Genomic DNA, 23,645 nt, shown 5'->3' with positions numbered 1-23,645 from the left:
AATAACTGTAGTTAGAAGAATAGTTTTTTTAAAGTAAACATGCTAGATTTTGTTAGCCTGTTGTGTGTCCATTATGTGTCTTATTTTACTGTAATGTCTTACTTGAAATTAAAATAAGTTAAATGAGTAGTCAATTTAAAAAAAATAATTGGTTACTATTAGCTTCCCTTGTATTTTTTTCCCCTAGTATGGAAGACATTGGTGATCACCAACTGTTCAGATATAATTTTTTTTTTACCAAAGAAACTCAGAAAGATTTGACGGTGAGTAAAATATGACATGTTTTTATAATTCTGGACCTGAAGTGTATCTTTAAAGTCCATGCATAATTAAAATTTACAATGGTTATTTTGCTAGCGCACATTGTTATTCTGTAGGTGAACGGCTAATCTGTGCATGTTAATCCACTGGTAATCTTCTATCAAATTATTTGCTTCTGCGTTTGGAGTGGCGGTGCTTTTCTGTTGATGACAGCTTGTCAGCTTCAGCCTCAATATTCTAAACCACGCCCTTCTTACCGTTAGTTGCGCAAGTGGAAATGATGCACAAAAAGAAAGCCCCGCCCCCTACTTAATATTCCATTTTAGTTAGAAGTACATCAGGATACTGAAATTAAAGCCACTTTTTGTTCACGCAAACTTTAAAGCTTTAAAAAAAACTAAACACTTTTTTTTCCTCCTTATACGCAGGGTGCGAATTATACATTGACAATCGGGGAGGTCATATTTTTCAGTAGTTGTTTGGTAATACATACTTCAGTGAATCAAATCATGAATCAATTCATGAATCAATTTTTTCAATGTTTTGAGGGATATTTAGTGACTATTTTATTTTATTTTACTAATAATTTTATCTAATTTTTATTTTTTTAGGCTACATGAATATATAAATGTTTTGTAAATACTTAAGATGTCTAGCGGTGCTTTAGAACTGCCAGTTTCAGACTGTTGAATGATTGACTGCCGTGATTGAATGCATCACAGTGGTATGAACCATTATGGGGAGTCAAATGTTTATATTTATATATTTAAATAATATATTTGTAATTATTAATATTAAATATATATATATATCAGAGAAAGCTATTTATTACTTTTAAATTTTATTTATAACTTTTATTTATAACTTTTTTTTTTATTACTGACCCCCCATACATCTTGTTTTGATGTCCTTCAGGGGATATTAATTATAAGCGTTAATTAGGGGGGGTCAATCCCCCCAAACCCCCCTGTAATTCGCACCCTGCTTATACGCATTTTAAGTGAATATTCTGTCTGTTATTAACAGAATTTTAAAATCTGATCTGCTAACTTTTTTAAGGGTAATTTATGATTTTGAATGGTAAAGTCTGCATGAACTGGAAACTGCGACTGTTTTTTTTTTTTTGTCGTTGTTTTTATTTTTGCATTGTGATGCAGTTCCTAGAAAACTGGAATATTAAATTAGAAAAAAGTGGGCGTTTCTTGTTTTTATCTACAATAAGCTGATTGGGTGTATTAAAGTAGGCATTTCATTCAGAAAGATGAGGAAAAGGGTTTTAGTAGAGCTATTACAACCTAACAGAAAACATCCTCTTCACCATTTCTGTTTGTTGTCAAAACTAACAGTTGGAGGGGCGTGGTTAAGTATGTTAGCAACGCCCAATACCTCAGACAGGCGTAATCTGAGAATTTAACTAAAACAAACAGCAAGTGCATTTTTCAGATTTCACTTCAAGATTACAATGGCAAACATTTTATTTTTCTAAATGACATGCACAGATGAATTGTTCACCACAAAACCTGCAACGTGAGCTAATATAATCATATAGTTTCGATTTCATTTGTACTTTAAAATAGAGATCTCAAATAGAGGGAAAAAAGGTTGGGAACCACTGGATTGAAGCACGCAGAATAGAAAAAGATAAGAAAAAAGAAAAAAAAGAAAGAAAAAAAAAGGGCAAGCTAGTTCCTACTGGCGGTGTCAGACGAGGCTTTTGTTTGTTCCAAACGTGCTTTTTGTTTGCGCTTGTGAAGTCTGAAGGCGTGCTGGTGAACACATGCACCGCTCAGACTTCAGCTGGCATGAAAACTGCATCGCCGCTGCCAAAACGCGCACCAGACTCCACAGTGTGTCGACACTCCAGGCAAAGAGCGATAAAATTAGACTCAAATCATTTCCGTTCATCCTCTCACTCCCTGTCTGTTCCCCTCAAGCCTCCCAAAAGTGGAGGAAGAAGAGGACGATACCCTTGCAAGAGACAAAGACTGCGCTGTTGTTGAGCAACAGAGAGATTGAAAGAGGAAGAGACAGCAGGACACGTTTGCGGGAGAAAGAATAGCGCTCATGTACGTGTTTAAATATAAATCATATAATACATCTGTCATGGGTCTACACAGGCTTTATGAGGTGATGATGTGTTTTTACTGACAATGAAGCACTGCTATGTGTTTTAATATATAAACATTTATATATTGTGTTGTTTCAGCTATATATAGCTGAAACAACCAAATTCTTGAGATTTTTGGGCCAATTTAATTGTTTTATGTTCAATCCACTTAAATTTGTGAAAACCAATTCACTTAATTGATTTGTGTTTGGACAAAGTGAAGAAAATGTGTGTGGAATTGTTATAATTGTTAAATTGTAAATTACAACCCACTGCACTTCCTTACACTGTGAAAAATGCTGTGTTCCATACAAACCACACTTTGTGTTGGGACAACATGAAGGAAATTAAGTTAAATGATTAGTTTTTGCAAATTTAAGTAGATTAAACATAAAACAATAAAGTTGCCCAAAAGAAACCTTGATATTTCCAACAAAAGGAATTGTGTTGTTTCAGCTCAATTTAAACAAACAGCAAGTGAGTGTAGGCAGAATTTAAGAGTCAAATGAACAATTCATAAATGGTAATAGGACTTGATTTTCAACCACCATGACTAATGTCAATATAAAATACAATATAAAATAACAATAAATCCATTTTTTGTTTTAAATAAAAAGTTACTTGCACTTTTCTCTTTTCCATTGCTTTTTCTAATAAACATGTTTTGCAGCTTATGTGCGTACATTATGTTATGTTTTTTTTTCTCAATTGGCTTGTATTCACTGTGAACGGCACCTTAACTCTGTCATTTCTACCCATGCTGGACTTTCTGCTTCTCTTTTGTCCTGCAGCTCATTCATCACTCTCCTAAGCCTGTGCGCTGGACCCGCAGGTATCCCAGCATGCTCTGCTCCCCCCCAGCGCTTCCACAGCTACGAGCGCAAGTCAGCCATTTTTCAGCTGGGCCATACGGCAGGACGGCGGACAGCTTGGTTACGCCCCGCCGCCAACGAGCTGGACGAGGGCCACGCAGAGGAGACTTCATGAACATTAATTGAGCTGCCTCCGCTACTCCACACACACGTCTTCATCTTGTGCTAAGAGCCGCACTGGATCAGTACTGCCACCATATTAAGACCAGACGCTGCAGGCAAACACACCTGGCAGATTACAAGCTTTTTAGAAAGACCTTTTTTCCAGTGCAATGTCAAGGAAACATTCAAAACACACTTTTAAGTATTGCTTTTGTCACATTCGTAGATTAGTCTGTAGATTTCAGTTACAATACATATTTTTAAAGGCCATTTTGTCTAATTAGTCAAGTAATGACATTTAATTTCTCAAAATGACGCACTTTTTATCGATATCTATATTCTTACAATTTTTACAGGGTGATTTGTTCATTTTGCAGATTTTGTATGGTGAAAACTTCTGAATTTTCAGAACTAGGGAGTGATAAAAAGGCAAATCCAAAATTCCCTTTATATCATGTAATGCTGAGTTCAGACTGCACGATTTTTGCCCCGATTTTGACTCGCCGACAGGTTTTGAGAAATCGCAGACAAATGCCAGAAATCACAGTGCTCCTTCACGCGAGTAACAATCACACAGTGTGAACTATCAAAGACGCGACCTGACAGAATTGCTGACAAGTCTGTGAGATATTTGGCATGCTAAATATATGAACCTGTTGGCGATTCAAAATCATGCCATGTGAAATGTGTCTTGACTGAAAATAACATCGTAGCATAACATCATGGGTATCTGCAGGCCAACGGGAGGTTGGAGGAGAAGTTAAAAGGGGTTCTTTTCAGTTTATTTGGACTCAAGAAATGGAGGAAAAACTAGTGGAAATTTATCAGGAGAACTCATGTCTTTTTTACGTGTATCTGAGCAATACCAAAAGCGGGTCGAAAAAGAAAAAAGTTGAGGAGAAATTGCTAATTGCTTTAAAAGCCAGGTGAGCAAAATAAGTTCATTTTCTATCCCACTTAAGGCTTCTTTCTCATTATGTAGTTAATAACAAAAGATATACTACGTGACCTCATGTTGTTTCCATGTCACTTCTCGCGTGTGTTTGGTTGTGAGACGTAGTTTGTGGACCGAGACAAAGTTGTCGGTGATTCTTCCTATTGTAAAGTCATGTAGTGTAAAACCTCCTGTCGATCAATCTTGCAGTGTAAACACAGCAGCGATGAAACGCTAGCCCAGAAAGTCATGCCGTGTGAAAACATCTGTAGCTATATTTCCATCCAAAGATGCGAATTAAATTTATGCGCAAAACTGGAATATCGCATATGAGACGTGCGAGAAGTTGTCAAAGAGAATGAAATCATCACTTCCTGATTACCTGATTACCCAAAATATCATGAGTAAAAACGAAATTTGCTCCGATAAGAGAAGCTGCGTGGATCTTTTCTTTATTTAATAAATGACTTGCACCTCAGAAGACAATGCAGACACTGAATGAATGCGTGGTTGCGTTTGAAGGCGTGAGACACAGAGCACAGACACTCTTGATTCTCGAGGTGATTAATAATATAATAACACTAATACTGAAATGAAGGCGTTGTAGAATGACCAACACAACATTTCAGATGTTTTACAATGTGCTCAGCCTGCTGGAATGTTCTATTCACAGACTTTTTTATCATCACATGATCTCTTATAACAAAATCACATGACCTTTTTTAATACGCATACTGGAATTTTTTCAGTAAAAGTGTTTCCATCGTAGGTTATGCGCATCTTTTCTTATAAAATAAAAAGGTTATCCTACTCAGTTATGCGCATACAAAATCTATGCACATCTTGCTGTTTCCATCAACCATATTTTTATGCAAATCTCCAAAAATGCTCATAAAAATAGGTGGATGGAAACGTAGCTTATGACTTGACTACTTTGAAAATCATGCAGTCAGAACTCAGCATAACATAATAATTTAGACTTTTCAGTACTTGTAATTTTTAAAAACATTTTATATTATTTTAGCCACTGCATATTCTGGTCTTACATGCAATAGGCCTACTTATGTAAACATGTAACCATGTACCAGATGAAAACAATAAAAACTTGAATTACAATTAAAAAATAATAATATAAAAAAATTATGTAATGTAACGTGTATTTATATAGCGCATTTATTGTGTATGGCCATACACCCAAAGCGCTTCACAGTCCTGAGAGGGTCTTTCCACACCACCACCAGTGTGCAGCATCCACTTGGATGATGCAACGGCAGCCAGAGGACAACGACGCCAGTACGCTCACCACACACCAGCTTTTGGTGGAGTGGAGAGACAGTGATAGAACCAATTTAGTGGATGGGGTTGATTGGGAGGCTATGATGGGTAGGGGCTGATGAAGGGAATTTGGTCAGGACACTAGGGTACACCCCTACTCTTTTACAAGAAGTGCTATGGGATTTTTAATGACCACAGAGAGCCAGGACCTCGGTTTAACGTCTCATCCGAAAGATAATAATAACTGTAAAAATCTTTCAAAAAAACGTCAAAATAATATTAATGAAATAATATAAAGTTTTGACCTGACTTCATCCAATGTTTTTTTTTTTTTTGTGGTAAAAATGTAATGAAATTAAATCATATTTAATTAAATAATGCCTTATGTTTAAACATAACATTTTTAAAAACATGCAATAATTTTATTTCATTTATTTATTTATTTATTTGCAATTTCTAATGTTATCAATCCAGGAAAATATGGTGGTGACATTTCTTTTTTTTTATTTTCTGTTAACCTGCAGTGTCTTGCCTAAAGGAGCAGATACGCTTTCTTCAATGTAATTCAGCTGAAGAGTGTGTGTGTGTGTTTGCATAAAAGAAAAAAGCCTCTTGGCAGAAGCTGTAAAAGTGTGTCATCCTTAACAAAGAGCCAATACACTCTCTTTGGTTGCCATGGTGAAATTCATTGTAGCCAATTAGGTGCAACACCTTGGGTATAACTGTGTGATGGATTATGTGTGCATGTGTATGTGTTGTTCATAGAGAATAACCATAAACCATGAGTCTCATTAACTAACTGGGAATGGAGCAGCTTATTTAGTACACACACACACACACACATAGATACAGATATTCCCCTCAGGTGAATGATTGGTATAGCTAATAACCTTTAAAACCTTTATGTTTAAATTGTACTTCGAGCTGTTCTTTTAATGCTAAACTTCATGAGATCATGCTGAGCTGCTTTTAGCCATTATGACCCAAAACCTGAAGCCTTTTACTCACTGCATTTATTCATTTACAAGACATTTTTATCAAAAGTGACCTGCAAATGAGAAATGCTGCAAGCACTTTATATTCAAAACACAAAGGGCCCTATGATACACCCGGCACAATAAGGCGCAAGACGTGTTAGGTGCGATTTGTTGCTATTTTCAGACCAACGCAATCCTAATTTTCATGTTTTGTGCCACATTGTTTAAATAGCAAATCCATTTGCACCACTTTGTGGACTCACAGGTCTGCTGGTCTAAAAAGGAGGTGTGTTAAGGCGCTTTGCTATTTTGAGGAACTGAAATAGACCACATCATTGATCAACCTAAAGCTGGTCTATAGTTCAATAATAAATATTAAAACCTTTATTTTTCATCCTCTTCACCTCGGGGGATTTTTTCAGTTTATTCATGACAATTTACTTTTGTATATTGTTATTATTATTAGCAATATACTTTATTTTATGCATATTTATATTTGCTTTAATAAAAACAAGTTTAGATTTGTCCACCTGTCGGGTTTTGGACCATATGGTGCATAAGAATAGGACGTACCACTATACAACATTTATTAATAATAGTAATAATAATAATAATATTAATAATAATATATTATATAATAGTAATAATGATAATAATAATAATAATAATATATTAACTAATAGGAATAATGGTAATAATAATAATAATAATAATAATAATAATAATAATAATAATAATAATAATAATAATAATAATAATAATGATAATAATATAATATAATAATAATAATAATAATAATAATAATAATAATAATAATAATAATAATAATAATAATAAATTTTATTATCATCACCTTTATCATCATCAACATTATTATTATAAAAGGTATTATAATATATATAATAGAGGCATTATAAATGTATAATAATACATTTTATAATAATAATATTGATGATGAAGATGATGATAATAACAATTATTATTATTATTATTATTATTATTATTAGTAGTAGTAGTAGTAGTAGTAGTAGTAGTAGTAATAGTAGTAGTATATTGTTATTTTATCATTTTATTTTTGTTGAGTCATTTTTTATTATTATATTTTATTGAATATTATGATATTTCACCACAGCAACCAAAGAGGATCAGCCAATAGCTGACAGCAGCCTGTGAGTGTGTGTGTGTTCACCAGTGCTTCACTGACTGCTTAAGTAGAATGTGCTCAATGGGGTGGCATTAGGCATCTGTTCATAAAGGGTCACACAGATGTTCAATCCAGACACACACGCAAATAAATGGAGAGCTGGTGACACGAAAGAACATGTAGCGCATTTAGCAATGTCATCTGGAAACATCTGGAGCCGAGAGGAAGTGAATCGGCCTAAAAAAATATAATAATTATAAAAAGAAAAAGCAGTGAAGGGCAGCGTTTCCTCTTTGTTTCCTCCCTTTTTCATTTGCTCGTCATGTAAACACGTGCTTGGAAACAGATTAGCGGTTTTTAAGACCCTGTAAGACCAACATTAGTACAGCTTATTAACAGTGGAACTACATTTAAGTGTACTAGCTAGTTAAGGCGGCGATGGCGCACCCTCCCAACGCTAGTCGACGCATTCAAACACTCCGACACGAAACTAACAAGAACAACTAGAAGAAGAAGAAGAAGAAGAAGAGGTGGAAGAAAGAAAAGCTGTACACGTAAGTGCTCATCAGCGTGGTAAACACCTACAATAAACACTGTTTAGTGGCCTGAATGCGTAGCTTTTTTCACCCTAAAGTAGCTCTAGTTTATACACAACTAACTGATATTTACACAACATCGACAAAGTCAAAAGTTCATCCCGGATTGTTTGTGTCCTGCAGAATCGGCGGTTCTGGTCCAGTTGCGCAACATTGCCAAAAATGCAAGCGGAAGAAGAGAGTATTTACATAGAAGTTCGTTACACTTCACCTTCAATATGAAGGTTTTACTCTGAAGATATACTCATATTTATTTAAAGATATACACCATTTACGCTTGTATGGCCAGGGAGCGGGACGCAGGCATTCGGGATGTCCTTTGGCAAACGTCAGCCATACCGAGATCGACAGGTAGTGTAAGTGGGAAGCAGTGACGTTTAAAAATAGTGGGAAGTAATGAAAAATTAAACGAAAACGATGCTCGGGCTCTGAACAGTCACTGCGGTTCTTGTGAAGATAACTACAACTATGAGAAGGGGACAAAAAGAGTCCGCTTCTTCGCTTTTCCCTGTAGCTCCGAAGAGACAAACGGACGATGTCCCCGCGGGTCCCCGTCCTGCTCTGCTGGAAATGGGATGATGGTTCCTCTCCTGAGAGGCGTACTCAGATCAGGATGATAGTCTCTATTCTGGCGCGCTCCGATGGGATTGGGCTCGCCCGCTGGTAATTCTTCCGCAAGCTGCCCAGCCCGTCGTCCGGCGCCCCCTGTAGTCATGCCAGCGCAGTGGCCGTCTGGCACTGAGACATCTGCAGGTGCATGGACTGGATGCTGTTGAGGATTTTCTTCTGATGGCCGGCTAGAGTCACTCCTATCCTCAACAGGTCTCTGTGGACACAATAAGAATCGTTGCAAACGGTTAGTATTGGGCGCACCTTAAAATATACACCGTCCTACATGAGTTTTGCTCCAACCTTAATCAAACACAACTAATCGAGGTGTTCAAGACTACTAGGCTGTGTCCGAAATCACCTACTACTCGAGTAGGTACTACATTTGAACGCTAATTGACCGTTAGAAAAGTATGTTCTATATAATATGAATGTGAGTAGTATAAATGGAACTCTGGCGTACTACATCCGCCATTTGTCATTATCACTTGACCTACCTGTGTCAGTTGTATCGCTTCACCCCATTCACAAATGGTCTCACGTAGCATTATAGGATAGCATAGCATCTATTAGTTGCGCACTTCAGAATCTTGCCGGAAGTAGTAGGTCATCCAGGTATTCTACTATGAATTCGCACATACTACTCGGCTTGCATACTCTTTTAGCACACTATATAGTATAGAAGTAGACTCTAGTTGTCTTTAACACCTTGATTAGTTGTATCACCGGTCTTTGATTAGGCTTGGAGCAATATTGTGCACACCTGCGCCCCTCCAGGAATTGAGTTTGAAACCTATGGTCTAAAAAGTTACTGTTTGGATTTATAGGCGTAACATATACACTCTTTTAAAATGAAAACTATCCAAAAAACTGCTAGAACTATTATATATTTTGCTGACTTATGTACTTACATTATCCAAATGTTTCGAATAACGTTCAAGCAATTTTATCGAGTGATATGGACCGTGTGCTGTGTGGCCAAGCTTCCCCTGCTCTGTGTGTTGCGCTTGTCTCTAATAGGCAATTGTTTTAGCAATCTCATTTCACTTTCAACCTTACTCTGCTTCACACTATTATGATATTAAGTGTTGAATACTGTAGCTCATCCATGAACATGACTTCTGCAGGAGTTCCATAGAATGTAATGAAGACCACAACCTCAATAACTCCACACACATCGTCATCAACACAAAACACCTTCTGTGTTACAAATACAGACCCTTTAGTTACAAAAATAACACACTGTGCCTTTAATTAAGCAAATACTTAGGAGTCTATGATTTTGGCTGCATCTGAAATCGCATACTTCAATACTATATAGTACACTAAAAACAGTATGCGAGCCGAGTAGTATGTCCGAATTTATAGAATTCGAAAAACAGTATGTGAGAAGTACCCAGATGACCTACTACTTCCGGTGAGATTTTGAAGTACGCATCTGATGCATGCTACGCTATCCCATGATGCCCTGCAAGAGAGTTCATGAATGAGAGTGAGGCAACGCAACTGATGTGGGTAGGTCACGTGATCATAACAAAATGGTGGATGGAGTACGTCTGAGTTCCATTCATACTGTATAGAACATACTTTTCTAACAGCCGAGTAGTAAAGAAGTACCTACTAAATAGTAAGCAATTTTAGATGCAACCTTAATCTTTTACCGCACAGCAACGTCAGAAGATGCATACAATGCAAAATGTTATGAAGCTCACAATTTTGAGAAAAGGCTTCATTTCCACATTTGAAATGGCCAGGCAGTGAAATATACATCTCTAATACCTCTAAAGTAGGCAAGAATGACAGAATTTGTCTGAATTCAAGGCATTACAAAGGCTGTCAATCTTTTTTACCCTTAAAACCCAGCGCAACAGGTGCCCTCCAACATAGCTGTTATTCCATATATTAATAATAAGGCCCATTATACTGCTATAACAGATCTGCAGCCTGTTGTCACTGTCACTCTTTATCATCTATGCTAACGCCTCCTCGCTAATGAACATGCTTATTTATTATCATTCTACCAGTGGTACTGAAATACACTAAAAGCTGTTTGCCAGATGGCACAAGAAAAGATTCACTCCACGAGCTTGTCTAGACAAGGAGCTCTTGCTGTTATAGTAGAGAAACAGTCGGCGCAAAAAGGCCAAAGAAGATCAAGACGGGTCTGATACAGCGTGTGATTTTAGGTGACCGTTTCATCGCCTCCTTAAATTACAAAGACAAAGGAGCAACTTTTGAATAAACGCTCAATTTACTCCACTACACTCAGAGAGGAGCCTTTATTCTGAATGAGAACAGTCTGTACTATCAATATAGCAACCATTCAAAGAAGAAAGCGAGAGAAAGAGAGAGAGATGAACAGCACTGAGCCCCCACAGGTTTATAGATGTGAGAGCAAACAGCATTAGCACATGAAAGCCGCTTGCATTTAACTTCCTGTTTATGCGTGGGCTTATACTTATGTTGCTAATTAAGCGCAGACCCTCTCTGTGAACGCCGGCTGCATTAATCAGTGCGTCAGAAATGCTACACCTCACAGTACGCTTCCCGCCACGAACAAAACACCAGGAGATGTGTTTTAAACATCATCAACAGCATATCCACCTGTTCGCTCGATAGCGAATCAAACAAGTCAAAACACACGCGCGCACACACACCGCAGCCATATGCACTAATCCTACTGTATGATTTAGAAATCAATATTAAACAAGTTTGCAGAGATATCGGACCGCCAGGCATTCTGTGATCAATGGCTGTCTGAAAATCTGAGACCAGCTTTAATCACTCTTCACACACATACACACACAGAACAAACTAACTCACTGAGCACTAGACATAATCTAAAATAAACAAATAATGAGACAGGGGAGCTGAATAAGACACACAACTGTTGTACAGAACAACAACAGGGTAGAGTTTTAGTAACTTACAATACAATAACTTGGGCTCTTAAATAAATTACACCGTCCATTAGTTGTTCCAAGTTGGTTTAGGTGGTTAACTAGTTGTATGACTAGCTGTTGAATTAGTTTGATGAAGGTGGTCAATCTTGTTAACAGGTGAGTGTGCGGCTAAGAATGGCTGCTATCTTATAGGTATCATGAAAAAAATAGTATCAATAGGTTAGTTTTAAGGATACCCATAAGTATGGCTGGGCGATACAGCAAAGTTAATTATCACGATATAATGTTCATATCATTCTGTATCAATAATTATTGAATTTATTTTACAATACATTTAGGAATATTATGATTTTGCCGAATGCTGAACAATCAAAGCAACTTTAAGGTAGATCAACATCTGTAAGGTGTGAATAATAATGACACAGTAAACCTCAAACTCTGTAAACATAACAAATGACGACAATCAAATCTGAGCTTTCAAGTAAAGGAACCAGTCATCATTATTCAAATACATACTGCAACATTACAAATTGTGAAGTTGGATGACTACATTACCCCCTATGCTAAAAAATCTTTCAGATGGGGAGCTAGTGGCTGGGATGCACAAGAAAAGAAACCAAAAAGCCACTCTGGCAACATCCTTACATCCTCTTTTTATTTACAATCGCCTCACTGCTGCTAGTCATGGCACTCATTTTCATTGTTATTCTGACCTGAGGTGGTGATGATGAAACCCAACCGGAGTCTGTTCACATATTGCATCTAAAAGCAGGAGAAAAGTGTGAGCACGTGGATTCCTTCACCATTTTCAATGCGCTCTGCACTCATGCTCCCCTGCTGTCTTTCAAAACTAAGCGACCATCAGCTGTTTTCTCAGAGGATGACAAACGGATAAACCATTGCTGCAGTACCGATACAAGTTTTTATTTATGAAGAGAATTAAAAAGCACTGCGGTGTTTGGATGAGCTGTGTTTGTCTGAGGGAATTAGTCTACCGTTATTACTGAAATTTGTATATTCCATACAAAGTGGGAAGCAGATTGGTTAGTTCTAATTACATGAATCACAGTGTACATGCAGCATTCAACTAGGCGTGCCTGGAAATTGCGAACGTGCCACGTGCACCACATGCACACCATATACACGTCGCTCCCTATTTTGTGCATGCAAGTCCTGTGCCTCGATTAGAAATAACCCACACTTATTCGCATTCCTTCCAAGGCATGCGCTCAGCAGACACATTTTAATAAAACTAAAGCGCTTCATACCGAACTTTTTTATCGTTTTTGACAATGGTGTTCGGTCAATAAATACAGATACCGTTTTATCAGCCCAGCTCTAAGTATAAGCTAGTGTGCTCCAAAAAAAAAAAAAAAAAACTGTGACAAAACTCGCATTTAGAAGATATAAATCTGATATAAACATAACATTTTCTGACCAATCAAATGCTCTATAGTATTTGACATGTCCCGCCCCTTTCAAGACTCTTCTTATTTACTTTTCATTTGATGCACTTTGATAAAAACGAAACACTATTGGCTATTTTTTATAAAGGGGAGGGGCTACTATGTGTCTCACCCTGTCTTAATGCTTCAGTTGAGATTATATTAAATTTAAAATAAAAAACAAACATTTCAAGCACTTCACGGGACCTTTTAGCTGCTATTGCCTGGTTTTACCAGCAGGATAGAGTTTAGTAACAACAATAAATCCTGAAAATACAGTTTAATAAATATTTTATAAGTTTTATAAGTTTTTACAAATGAGACTATTTTAGCTGATTCAATGGCTGATCACACTGAATAAATTGACGATAAGAAAAAAGCAGTGCGATGCCATTTTTATGTCACTAGACACACACTTCATCAATTGTCTTAGTGCTGGAGTGCATGATATCAGGTGCTTTTTCTGAACACAACAAATTTTTTTCAACTGCAGGCGCTCTGTCAAAACTGCAAGCAGCAGTAGGTGGTTAGAAAGAGAAGCCAACCAGGTGAATAAACAGCATGCAAAATGCTCACTGTCAATTGAAAACCATTTTAAAAATGTGCCTGTCATCGCTTACAAATTATCAATGTGATTGGGGTCTTAAACTGATTGGTCTTATGACTAGCTCATGGAATCAGTTTGATCATGTCAGTCAACCTGGCCTAGGCTAAGCTGGTGTGGAAGTAACAGCAGAAACTATTTTAAAGATTTTATATTTTAAACAGCTTATTAAGTACTTTAGATGGCTTCAAGCTATTTTGATAGGGGTTTTCTATGTTGATGGATTTTGTTTATAATATAGCCTATAATTGTGTAAGAGTTACTAGACTAAACTATTTTCACTGCAGAAAATCCCTGGGTAACAAAAGCATGCTTATTTAAAGGTAAAGGGAAAATTTGTGGAGCTGAGCTTTAGTTATAGGGGATTTATATTAACACATTTATTAAATTACAACATTTAAACACAAATGACTGCCTTTGTAGTTCAGCTGACCGGGTCAAATTTGACCTGATATGCATTGTTGTTGAGTCTGGCTAGAGCTTGGAAAGCATTTGACTAGAAACTGAACTAAAATAAACTAGCAAAACATTCCAAATAGGCTTTAGTTTGGCTCACCAGTTGACTATGTAATGCTAATATGTCCTGGTTCTCCCAGCTTTAGTGATAAACAATGCATTTCCAATTCAAGAAAAAGACTCACTCTGAAGTCATCTGGGTGACCAGCTGTAGGGAGGTGAATCCAGAGTTGAGAAAGTTATCTCTGTACTGAGACATCTTGACAGCGGAAAGCCAGTCCTCGACTGAACTGAAGGTGGTGAAGTCTGGGATAGACCTGTCCAACAATGGCTGGGATGGTCTGGAACGAAAAAAGGAAAGAAAGAAAGAAAGAAAGAAAGAAAGAAATAAAGAAAGAAAGAAAAAAAGAAAGAAAGAAGGAAAAAAGAAAGAAAGAAAGAAAGAAAGAAAGAAAGAAAGAAAGAAAGAAAGAAAGAAAAAGTGAGATGCAGAGGAGAAGAGTACTCATATAACATAGGGATGGGGGATATAGACTTAAAATTATATCACAAGATATTCTGGTATTTATTGTAAAAATTTATATATTAATGATGACGATTACTATGTATTCACGGAGAGACAAAGAAGTCCTTAATCTTTAGAGAAAATTGTACATTTTCATTTTTATATTTTGCAAAAAAGGTCTTCTACCTTGCTCTGTCTCCTAAAAAGCTCAACCATACTCAAACACACTAAAGCAGCTAATCAATCTTTTCAGTATCATATACAATACACAAGCAGATTTGCTCAAGCAGGTTCGAAATAAACCTTAAAAATAAACCTTAGTTTGAAACCTCTAAAAGAGTGTTGCAAGCATACATTGAAATGTTATTCATTTTTCATTCATACTGGACGCTAGAGGGCGTCCTCACGCATAATCTCCACATATACATTACTAAAGAAAAGACATGGAATGGGAAATGGGATAGAGATGCGAATAATCACATCAATAGAGCATCCTTTTTGTGAAAATGTACAACAATAATTTATATTTTTACATTACTGTGAGGGGTAGATTTAGGTTTGGGGTGGTAGTCATTAATAAAATACAATGTAATGGGTAATTTGATAAATAACATGAATAATACGCTGTATAATTACTGTTTTCACATTACTGTGATGGTTGTGATTAGGTTTAGGGTAGGGGTAGACGTTAGTAAATTACAATAAATGGGTCATTTAATACATTTCATGAATACATCTCATTAACTTCCGGCTACGTTTCCCAGTGATGGGTTGCAGCTGGAAGGGCATCCGCTGCGTAAAACATATGCTGGACAAGTTGGCGGTTCATTACGCTGAATGAGTGAATGAACCTCTGGCTACAGCTGTATCCCTTCTAGCAACAACCCCATCACTGCTGGACAGAAAAAAAGAATAAAGATGAAAGAAATAGATAAATTGATGAAACATAAAAAAATAAACAAACACTTGTGGCTATATATGGATTATTTTGGTGTTTTTCAAGTTCTTGTGTTCTTCTCAAAATTATTAATACAATGCTAATTGACCTAGCCTTTAGCACTGTAATGAATACTATAAAATAGAATGATTTCTTCTTCATTCAGTGATATTAAACCACGTCTAATCACAAACATTTGTTACTTTAAACACTCGACTGGTGCTAGGAAGTGAATATAGAGTAAGAGTATGTCAGTAAATCTCTTTACTACCGTAATATTAACTATTGAACAATATTACTACTTCAATACTAACTATTGCACAGGCCAATTCTAGGTTTTATCATTAGAATTTATTTATCATGGGGTGAATTTTTACTAGTATATTGGAAATAATACGATCTTGTCCATCCCTAGTCAGTGATACTGTCTTTGTACTGTATGGATAATTTAAGATACCTACCATGGTAAAAAAATTAATAAAAAAGAAATGATGTGTGCAAGTGTGCATGATGAGTGTGTTTGACTCACATAGTAGGTATACTGGCGACTGCTTTAAGGCTGGTGGGGTTGCGGATGAGTTTGTCGAGTGTGTTGACGATGTCTGTGAAGCGTGGCCGGGCGTTTCGGTCTTTCTGCCAGCAGTCCAGCATCAGCTGGTGGAGAGCAGTGGGACAATCCATGGGTGGAGGAAGCCTGTAATCCTGCTCTATAGCATTGATAACCTGTATACGCACACGCACACACACACGCACACACGCACACACACACGATTGTCATTGTAAACAAACTTACATCAAATCTATTGTTAAAAAAAGGTTAGCTGTGGTTGCCAGAAATTTACCATAAAAATAAGATAGAATATATGACAGAGCTAAATTTTTTTCTATATGAGAAAACATGTAGAAATTATGGAAATATTTGGAAGGCACTCAAATACTAAGAACAATCATGGTAACACAGATGACACTAAATAATACAATTATTTATCAACATTAGATGTATCCAAAGGGAGGACTGATGTTCAACCTGTCCTACCGCAGAGAAACTGGCCTTCTATGACTATCCCCACACCCCCAACGCTTGGTTTTCACTTTTTAATCGCTCTTCCCTGAAAACACATAAACAACTAATCTACACTAAAAGTCTAAACTAATGTTCTGCATAGAAGCTGTGCAGTGCTAGACAGATTTAAAAAACAACAACAAAAAATACAATCAAACTAAACTAATCTAAACTAATTTTCTGCATAGAAGCTCACTCTCCTTCGGCTTAGTTCCTGATTTATCAGGGGTCGCCACTGTGGAATGAATTGCCAATTACGTTCTAAACAAAAAAGTAAAAAACTAAACCAAACTAAACTAAACTAAACTAAACTAAAAGCCTAAACCAAACTAAACAAAAAGCCTAAACCAAACCAAACTAAACTAAACTAAATTAGACCAAACCAAAACTAAAAGCCAAAACTAAACTAAAAGCCTAAACCAAAGTAAACAAAAAGCCTAAACCAAACCAAACCAAACTAAACTAAACTAAACTAAACTAAACTAAACTAAACTAAACTAAACTAAACTAAACTAAACTAAACTAAACTAAACCAAACCAAACCAAACTAAACTAAACTAAACTAAACTAAACTAAACTAAACTAAACTAAACTAAACCAAACCAAACCAAACTAAATCAAACCTAAAAGCCAAAACTAAACTAAAAGCCTAAACCAAACTAAACAAAAAGCATAAACCAAACTAAACTAAACTAAACCAAAACTAAACTAAAAGCCTAAACCAAACTAAACAAAAAGCCTAAACCAAACCAAACCAAACTAAACTAAACTAAACTAAACTAAACTAAACTAAACTAAACTAAACTAAACTAAACTAAACTAAACTAAAAGCCTAAACCAAACTAAACTAAAAGCCTAAACTAAACTAAACCAAATTAAACTAAAAGCCAAAACTAAACGAATCCAATCTAAACTAAACCAAAACTAAACTAAACTAAACTAAACTAAACTAAACTAAACTAAACTAAACTAAACTAAACTAAACTAAACTAAACTAAACTAAACCAAAACTAAAAGCCAAAACTAAACTAAAAGCCTAAACCAAACTAAACTAAACTAAACCAAAACTAAAAGCCAAAACTAAACTAAAAGCCTAAACCAAACTAAACTAAACTAAACTAAACTAAACTAAACTAAACTAAACTAAACTAAACTAAACTAAACTAAACTAAACTAAACTAAACGAAAACTAAAAGCCAAAACTAAACTAAAAGCCTAAACCAAACTAAACTAAACTAAACTAAACTAAACTAAACTAAACTAAACTAAACTAAACTAAACTAAACTAAACTAAACTAAACTAAACTAAATCAAACTAAAAGCCAAAACTAAATGAATATAAACTAAACTGAACTAAACTAAACTAAGCCAAACTAAACTAAACCAAACTAAACTGAACTGAACTGAACTGAACTGAACTGAATTGAACTGAATTGAACTAAACTAAACTAAACTAAACTAAACTAAACTAAACTAAACTAAACTAAACTAAACTAAACTAAACTAAATCAAACCTAAAAGCCAAAACTAAACTAAAAGCCTAAACCAAACTAAACAAAAAGCCTAAACTAAACTAAACTAAACTAAACTAAACTAAACTAAACTAAACTAAACTAAACTAAACTAAACTAAACTAAACTAAAAGCCTAAACCAAACTAAACAAAAAGCCTAAACCAAACTAAACTAAACTAAACTAAACTAAACTAAACTAAACTAAACTAAACTAAACTAAACTAAACTAAACTAACTAAACTAAACTAAACGAAAACTAAAAGCCAAAACTAAACTAAAAGCCTAAACCAAACTAAACTAAACTAAACTAAACTAAATCAAACTAAAAGCCAAAACTAAATGAATATAAACTAAACTGAACTAAACTAAACTAAGCCAAACTAAACTAAACCAAACTAAACTGAACTGAACTGAACTGAACTGAACTGAACTGAACTGAATTGAACTAAACTAAACTAAACTAAACTAAACTAAACTAAACTAAACTAAACTAAACTAAACTAAACTAAACTAAACTAAACTAAACTAAACTAAACTAAATCAAACCTAAAAGCCAAAACTAAACTAAAAGCCTAAACCAAACTAAACAAAAAGCATAAACCAAACTAAACTAAACTAAACTAAACCAAAACTAAACTAAAAGCCTAAACCAAACTAAACAAAAAGCCTAAACCAAACTAAACTAAACTAAACTAAACTAAACTAAACTAAACTAAACTAAACTAAACTAAACTAAACTAAACTAAACTAAACTAAACTAAAAGCCTAAACCAAACTAAACTAAAAGCCTAAACTAAACTAAACCAAATTAAACTAAAAGCCAAAACTAAACGAATCCAAACTAAACTAAACTAAACTAAACTAAACCAAAACTAGACTAAACTAAACTAAACTAAACCAAAACTAGACTAAACTAAACTAAACTAAACTAAACTAAACTAAACTAAACTAAACTAAACTAAACTAAACTAAAACTAAAAGCCAAACTAAACTAAAAGCCTAAACTAAACTAAACTAAACTAAACTAAACTAAACTAAACTAAACTAAACTAAACTAAACTAAACTAAACTAAAAGCCTAAACCAAACTAAACTAAAAGCCTAAACTAAACTAAACCAAACCAAATTAAACTAAAAGCCAAAACTAAACGAATCCAAACTAAACTAAACTAAACCAAAACTAGACTAAACTAAACTAAACTAAACTAAACTAAAAGCCAAAACTAAATGAATATAAACTAAACTGAACTAAACTAAACTAAGCCAAACTAAACTAAACCAAACTAAACTAAACTAAACCAAACTGAACTGAACTGAACTGAACTGAACTGAACTGAACTGAACTGAACTAAACTAATCTTCTGCATGGAAGATGTACAATAATAAACACATAAAGAAACATCTAAGAAAGACAGAAAAACATGAATATATTTAACAGTGGTCCATTTGTCCTTCCTCAAACTCATCTCTTTCTCTCCCTCTTCTGATATTCTCTTTCTCTACTTCTGTCTGCCACAAGCGAACATCAAACGAGCAAACAAACCCGCCGTCCACCGTCCGCATACTAATCCTGAGCTCTCATTCACACAAACATCAATCTAAATATTTGAGGAGGGATAAACTGCTCTTCACATTAGCTGCTGTTCTCGCTGCGCTGAGATGTGAGCGCTGAGCGCTGCACATGTCCTGCTGTTTCATTATGCCGATATCATCTTTTTATGCTAATTCGGGATTGGATGATCGTTAGAAGAAGATCAGATAACGAAGTAAGTGATAGGCTTTCAAAAAAAAAAAAAAAAGACTATCACACGCACTTACACAAATCGGAGAGAGGAAAAAAAATGTGGCGTTTTCTTGGTCTGTTCATATTTTGGTGCACTTTAAACACAGAATCTGATTGATTTATAGACCAAGTCATTCATATTCAATAAATATTTCAGTATATAATTTTAAACTACAGTTAAATGAAATCTGTCAGCATGATAAACAATGCCCCTATTGAGCATTGGAGAATTTATTTTTGGGGAAAAGATTTTACGGTACTGAAGTCAGAATATATTAGCCCTCCTGAATCATCAGCCCCCTGTATATTCTCTGCCCAATTTCTGTTTAATTATTTTTTTCAACACATTTACAAAGATAATACTTTTGATGACTAATAACTAATAACTCTAATTACTGATTTATGATGACAGTACATAATAGTTAACTAGATATTTTTCAAGATACAGCTTAAAGTGACATTTAAAGGCTTAACCAGGGTAATTACGGTAATTTGGTCATTATTTAATGATGGTTTGTTCTGTAGATAATTGAAAAAAAAAATTGCTTGAGGGGGCTAATAATATTGACCTTAACCCTCTACCGCACGCATTATGATAAATCTATAAAAAAAATAAAAAATCAACCCAGGCTCATTCTGAAAACATAGTCCCGTAGACGTTTCTGGAGACTGCGAATTATGTAGCCGGAGGTACCTATGGCTGCATTAAATTTTTTAAGCGAACGCTACGGGGCAGTATGACGCCATTCCTTTTCGTGCTTACTGGCTGACCGCTTACCTCCGTGTGGAGGGCTTTCCCACCGCAACCAGTTTGTCCAGTTAGCTCATCGTGTACGTCGGCGGACTTGAGACGCAGAGAGGAGCTGACCATGACGACCGGGTTCGAGTCCGGGGAAGAGCGGTTCCAGAAATCAGGTAAGACAAAAACAGAATCCAAAAAATAAAGTGAGCAAGTTCGTAACAGGGTGAGAATGTGGTCAAATCCCAAAACGTGGTAAAAATCAGACGAGGGTTTTTCTTTTGCTGGACGGCTTTTATAAATTGTTGGTTGGGTTTAGGGAAGTAAGCGGGCAGGCGGGTCAATCGGTAAAACTGGTTGGGTTTAGGGAAAGAGGAGGGTAGGTCAGGCGATTGGCCGGTCGCCCAGTCAATCATTCAGTAAGTCAGACAGACAGATGGTCGTTCGACAGCGGCCTCTGGTGGGTTTACACGAGAACAGCGCTGGTGCGATCGGCACTCAGCGAGAGACGTTCGAGATGCAAAAAAGCGCACACAGCGGCCTCTCGCGGATTCGCGAAAAACAAAATCTGCGAAAATACATACCTCCCGGGACGTCTTTCGCATTCTCCAGAAACGTCCACGGGACTACGTTTTCAGAATGAGCCTGGGTTGAAAAAAATATTTGACTGTTTCTCTTTTCTTAAAATGGATTAACTTGAAGTGCTGTAAAAAAAAAAAAAAAAAAAAAATTGGAAAAATTTATTTTTAAGGTACTTTATGATATGTTGTCAAATGGCAACAACATCCAACGATGGATGTAACTCTGAAATTTCTAATTTAAAACTCTTTTTAATTAACAATTTTGTTGTATGAAATGATTTAATTGGTGTTGCAGTATTATAGTCTATCACAGAACTTATAAATAACACTTTATACATGCTTTCCAACAACTCATATTCCAACAGCTTTCAGTTATTCCATTCTTTTTTGCTGAATATTATTAAAAACAAACCTAATATTGTATTATCATGTACACAACATAAAGTAAATATAAATATTTTCTCCAGTAAATATTATAACAAATAAATAACAAGTCTAATATATCCAGATGCATCAGAATAATGTAGCTACTAGCTAACAATATGTATATATTATACTATATTCTATACTATATCTGTCTTATCTGCCTCTGAGCTAACTTACCTGAGCTGTCTCTATCTAATGTCCAGTCTGCATCATTCTCATGGTCACTAAAACCCATCTCATCCTCACTTTCATCTGCAGGAATAGCCAGTTCTGTCCTTTTCTTCTTTCACTTACCACAGAACATGGTGGTGCTCACTAATACACTGTTCCCTGTATTCATATCTATTCAAAAGTAGTATTGCCATTAAAACTAGATTTTATCCATAATGCAAATGTCATTAACAAACAAGTAATCAACATTATATTACTAGTTTTCATGTTGTTATTGTTACAAGTTAAAAGTTCATAGCTGACCTTGCTAGCTAGCTAACTCGTTGCAATATTGCACATTCCACTATTGCACAGTGTTGCCATTTGGAAACACACACATTTGATCGATTTACACAAAAAAAAAAAAAAAAAAAATTTGAGTTGTGAATATGTCATCATAACTTACAGGAGGTGATGTTTCAGATTTTTTTGTGGATCTGATATAATTTGATCCTTTGTTTTTATTGAAGTTTACATTTGCATTTAGCAACTACTCACAATAAACGCCAGTCTGTCAGAAATAGTGCTACAGAAAAACACTGCATGTCATGTGACTTAACCAAAGCACATTATTGGCTACACTAAGGTCTGCTCTTTCCAACAACAACAACAACAAAAAATAACAATAATGTTGGTCTTAAAGAAACAGTGGCAGGGAAATGAACACATGAATGAGTATCTTGTTTCCATATGGTGACACAGTGCAGTAGAGGGTTAAAATGTTTTAAAAAATACAATTAAAAAATGCTTTTATTCTAGCCACAATAAAACCAATTAGACTTTCTCCAAAAGAAAAAATACTATAGAAAATAATGTGAAAAATTGCTTGCTCTGTTAAACATCATTTGGAAAATATTTGAAAAGGAACAAAATAAAACAAAAATCACAGGAGGGTAAATCGTTTTGACTTCAACTGTAATGCTCCGTTCAGTTTTTACGTCTGTGAGTTCGGCAGTCGTTGCAGTCAGAAAGTTCCTCGGGGTTCGTTTTGCATCTGTGATGTGTTAAGTAGATGCTAAAAGGTTTAGGGAATTTGTGTTTGCATTGGCAGGATTTGCGAAAAATCCCCCGAGTTGAGAAGGAGGCTGCTGTATTCACAATACAAACTGGAGGAAAGAAATTTTTTTTTGTCTGTGCTGAAACAAAGATTCTAGAAGATCTGAACACAGTAAGACTCAGAAGCAATGAGATTAGTATTTGTTTTTCCGCTTTTCCCTCCTCTTAAACATGTTAATATCAACCATACACTTTTGACACATTCATACATTTATACATTTTGCTTCAGCTTAGGCCTTTATTTATCAGGGGATACCACAGCAGAATGAAACACAAACTATTCTAAATGTTTTACGCAGCAGATGTCCTTCGAGCTGCAACCCAATGCTGGGAACTTTTTACACATTTTAAATGCAATTTTAAGCCCTGAATGTTGACAATACGTTTAATAAATATATAAAAAAATAAAAAAATAAATAAAAAAAATTCACAAAAATAAATAAATAATAATAAATAATAATAATAATAATAATAACAACAACAATAATAATAATGCTATGTTAATGGAACTAAGAATCAAATATTACATTTTATTGCTCTGCATTTTA

General features: G+C 35.2%; 1 protein-coding gene across 1 annotated transcript in view; it reads right to left on the bottom strand.

The window, feature by feature from the left end:
- Positions 1–8,979: 8,979 nt before the first annotated feature.
- LOC130238455 (ephrin type-B receptor 1-B) overlaps positions 8,980–23,645 on the bottom strand; it is a 295,859-nt gene continuing 281,193 nt past the window's right edge. Inside the window, exons 14-16 of the mRNA XM_056469487.1 lie at positions 16,257–16,450; positions 14,471–14,626; positions 8,980–9,094 (exon numbers count right to left, since the gene is read on the bottom strand). Of these exons, the coding sequence (XP_056325462.1) occupies positions 8,980–9,094; positions 14,471–14,626; positions 16,257–16,450 (465 nt within the window). The remainder of the gene's footprint in view (positions 9,095–14,470; positions 14,627–16,256; positions 16,451–23,645) is intronic.

This window comes from Danio aesculapii, chromosome 2, assembly GCF_903798145.1.
Source record: "Danio aesculapii chromosome 2, fDanAes4.1, whole genome shotgun sequence".
NCBI classification, from domain to species: Eukaryota; Metazoa; Chordata; class Actinopteri; order Cypriniformes; family Danionidae; genus Danio; species Danio aesculapii.
The sequence above is the reverse complement of the archived record's forward strand: the minus strand, read 5'-3'. Positions and strand labels throughout refer to the sequence as shown.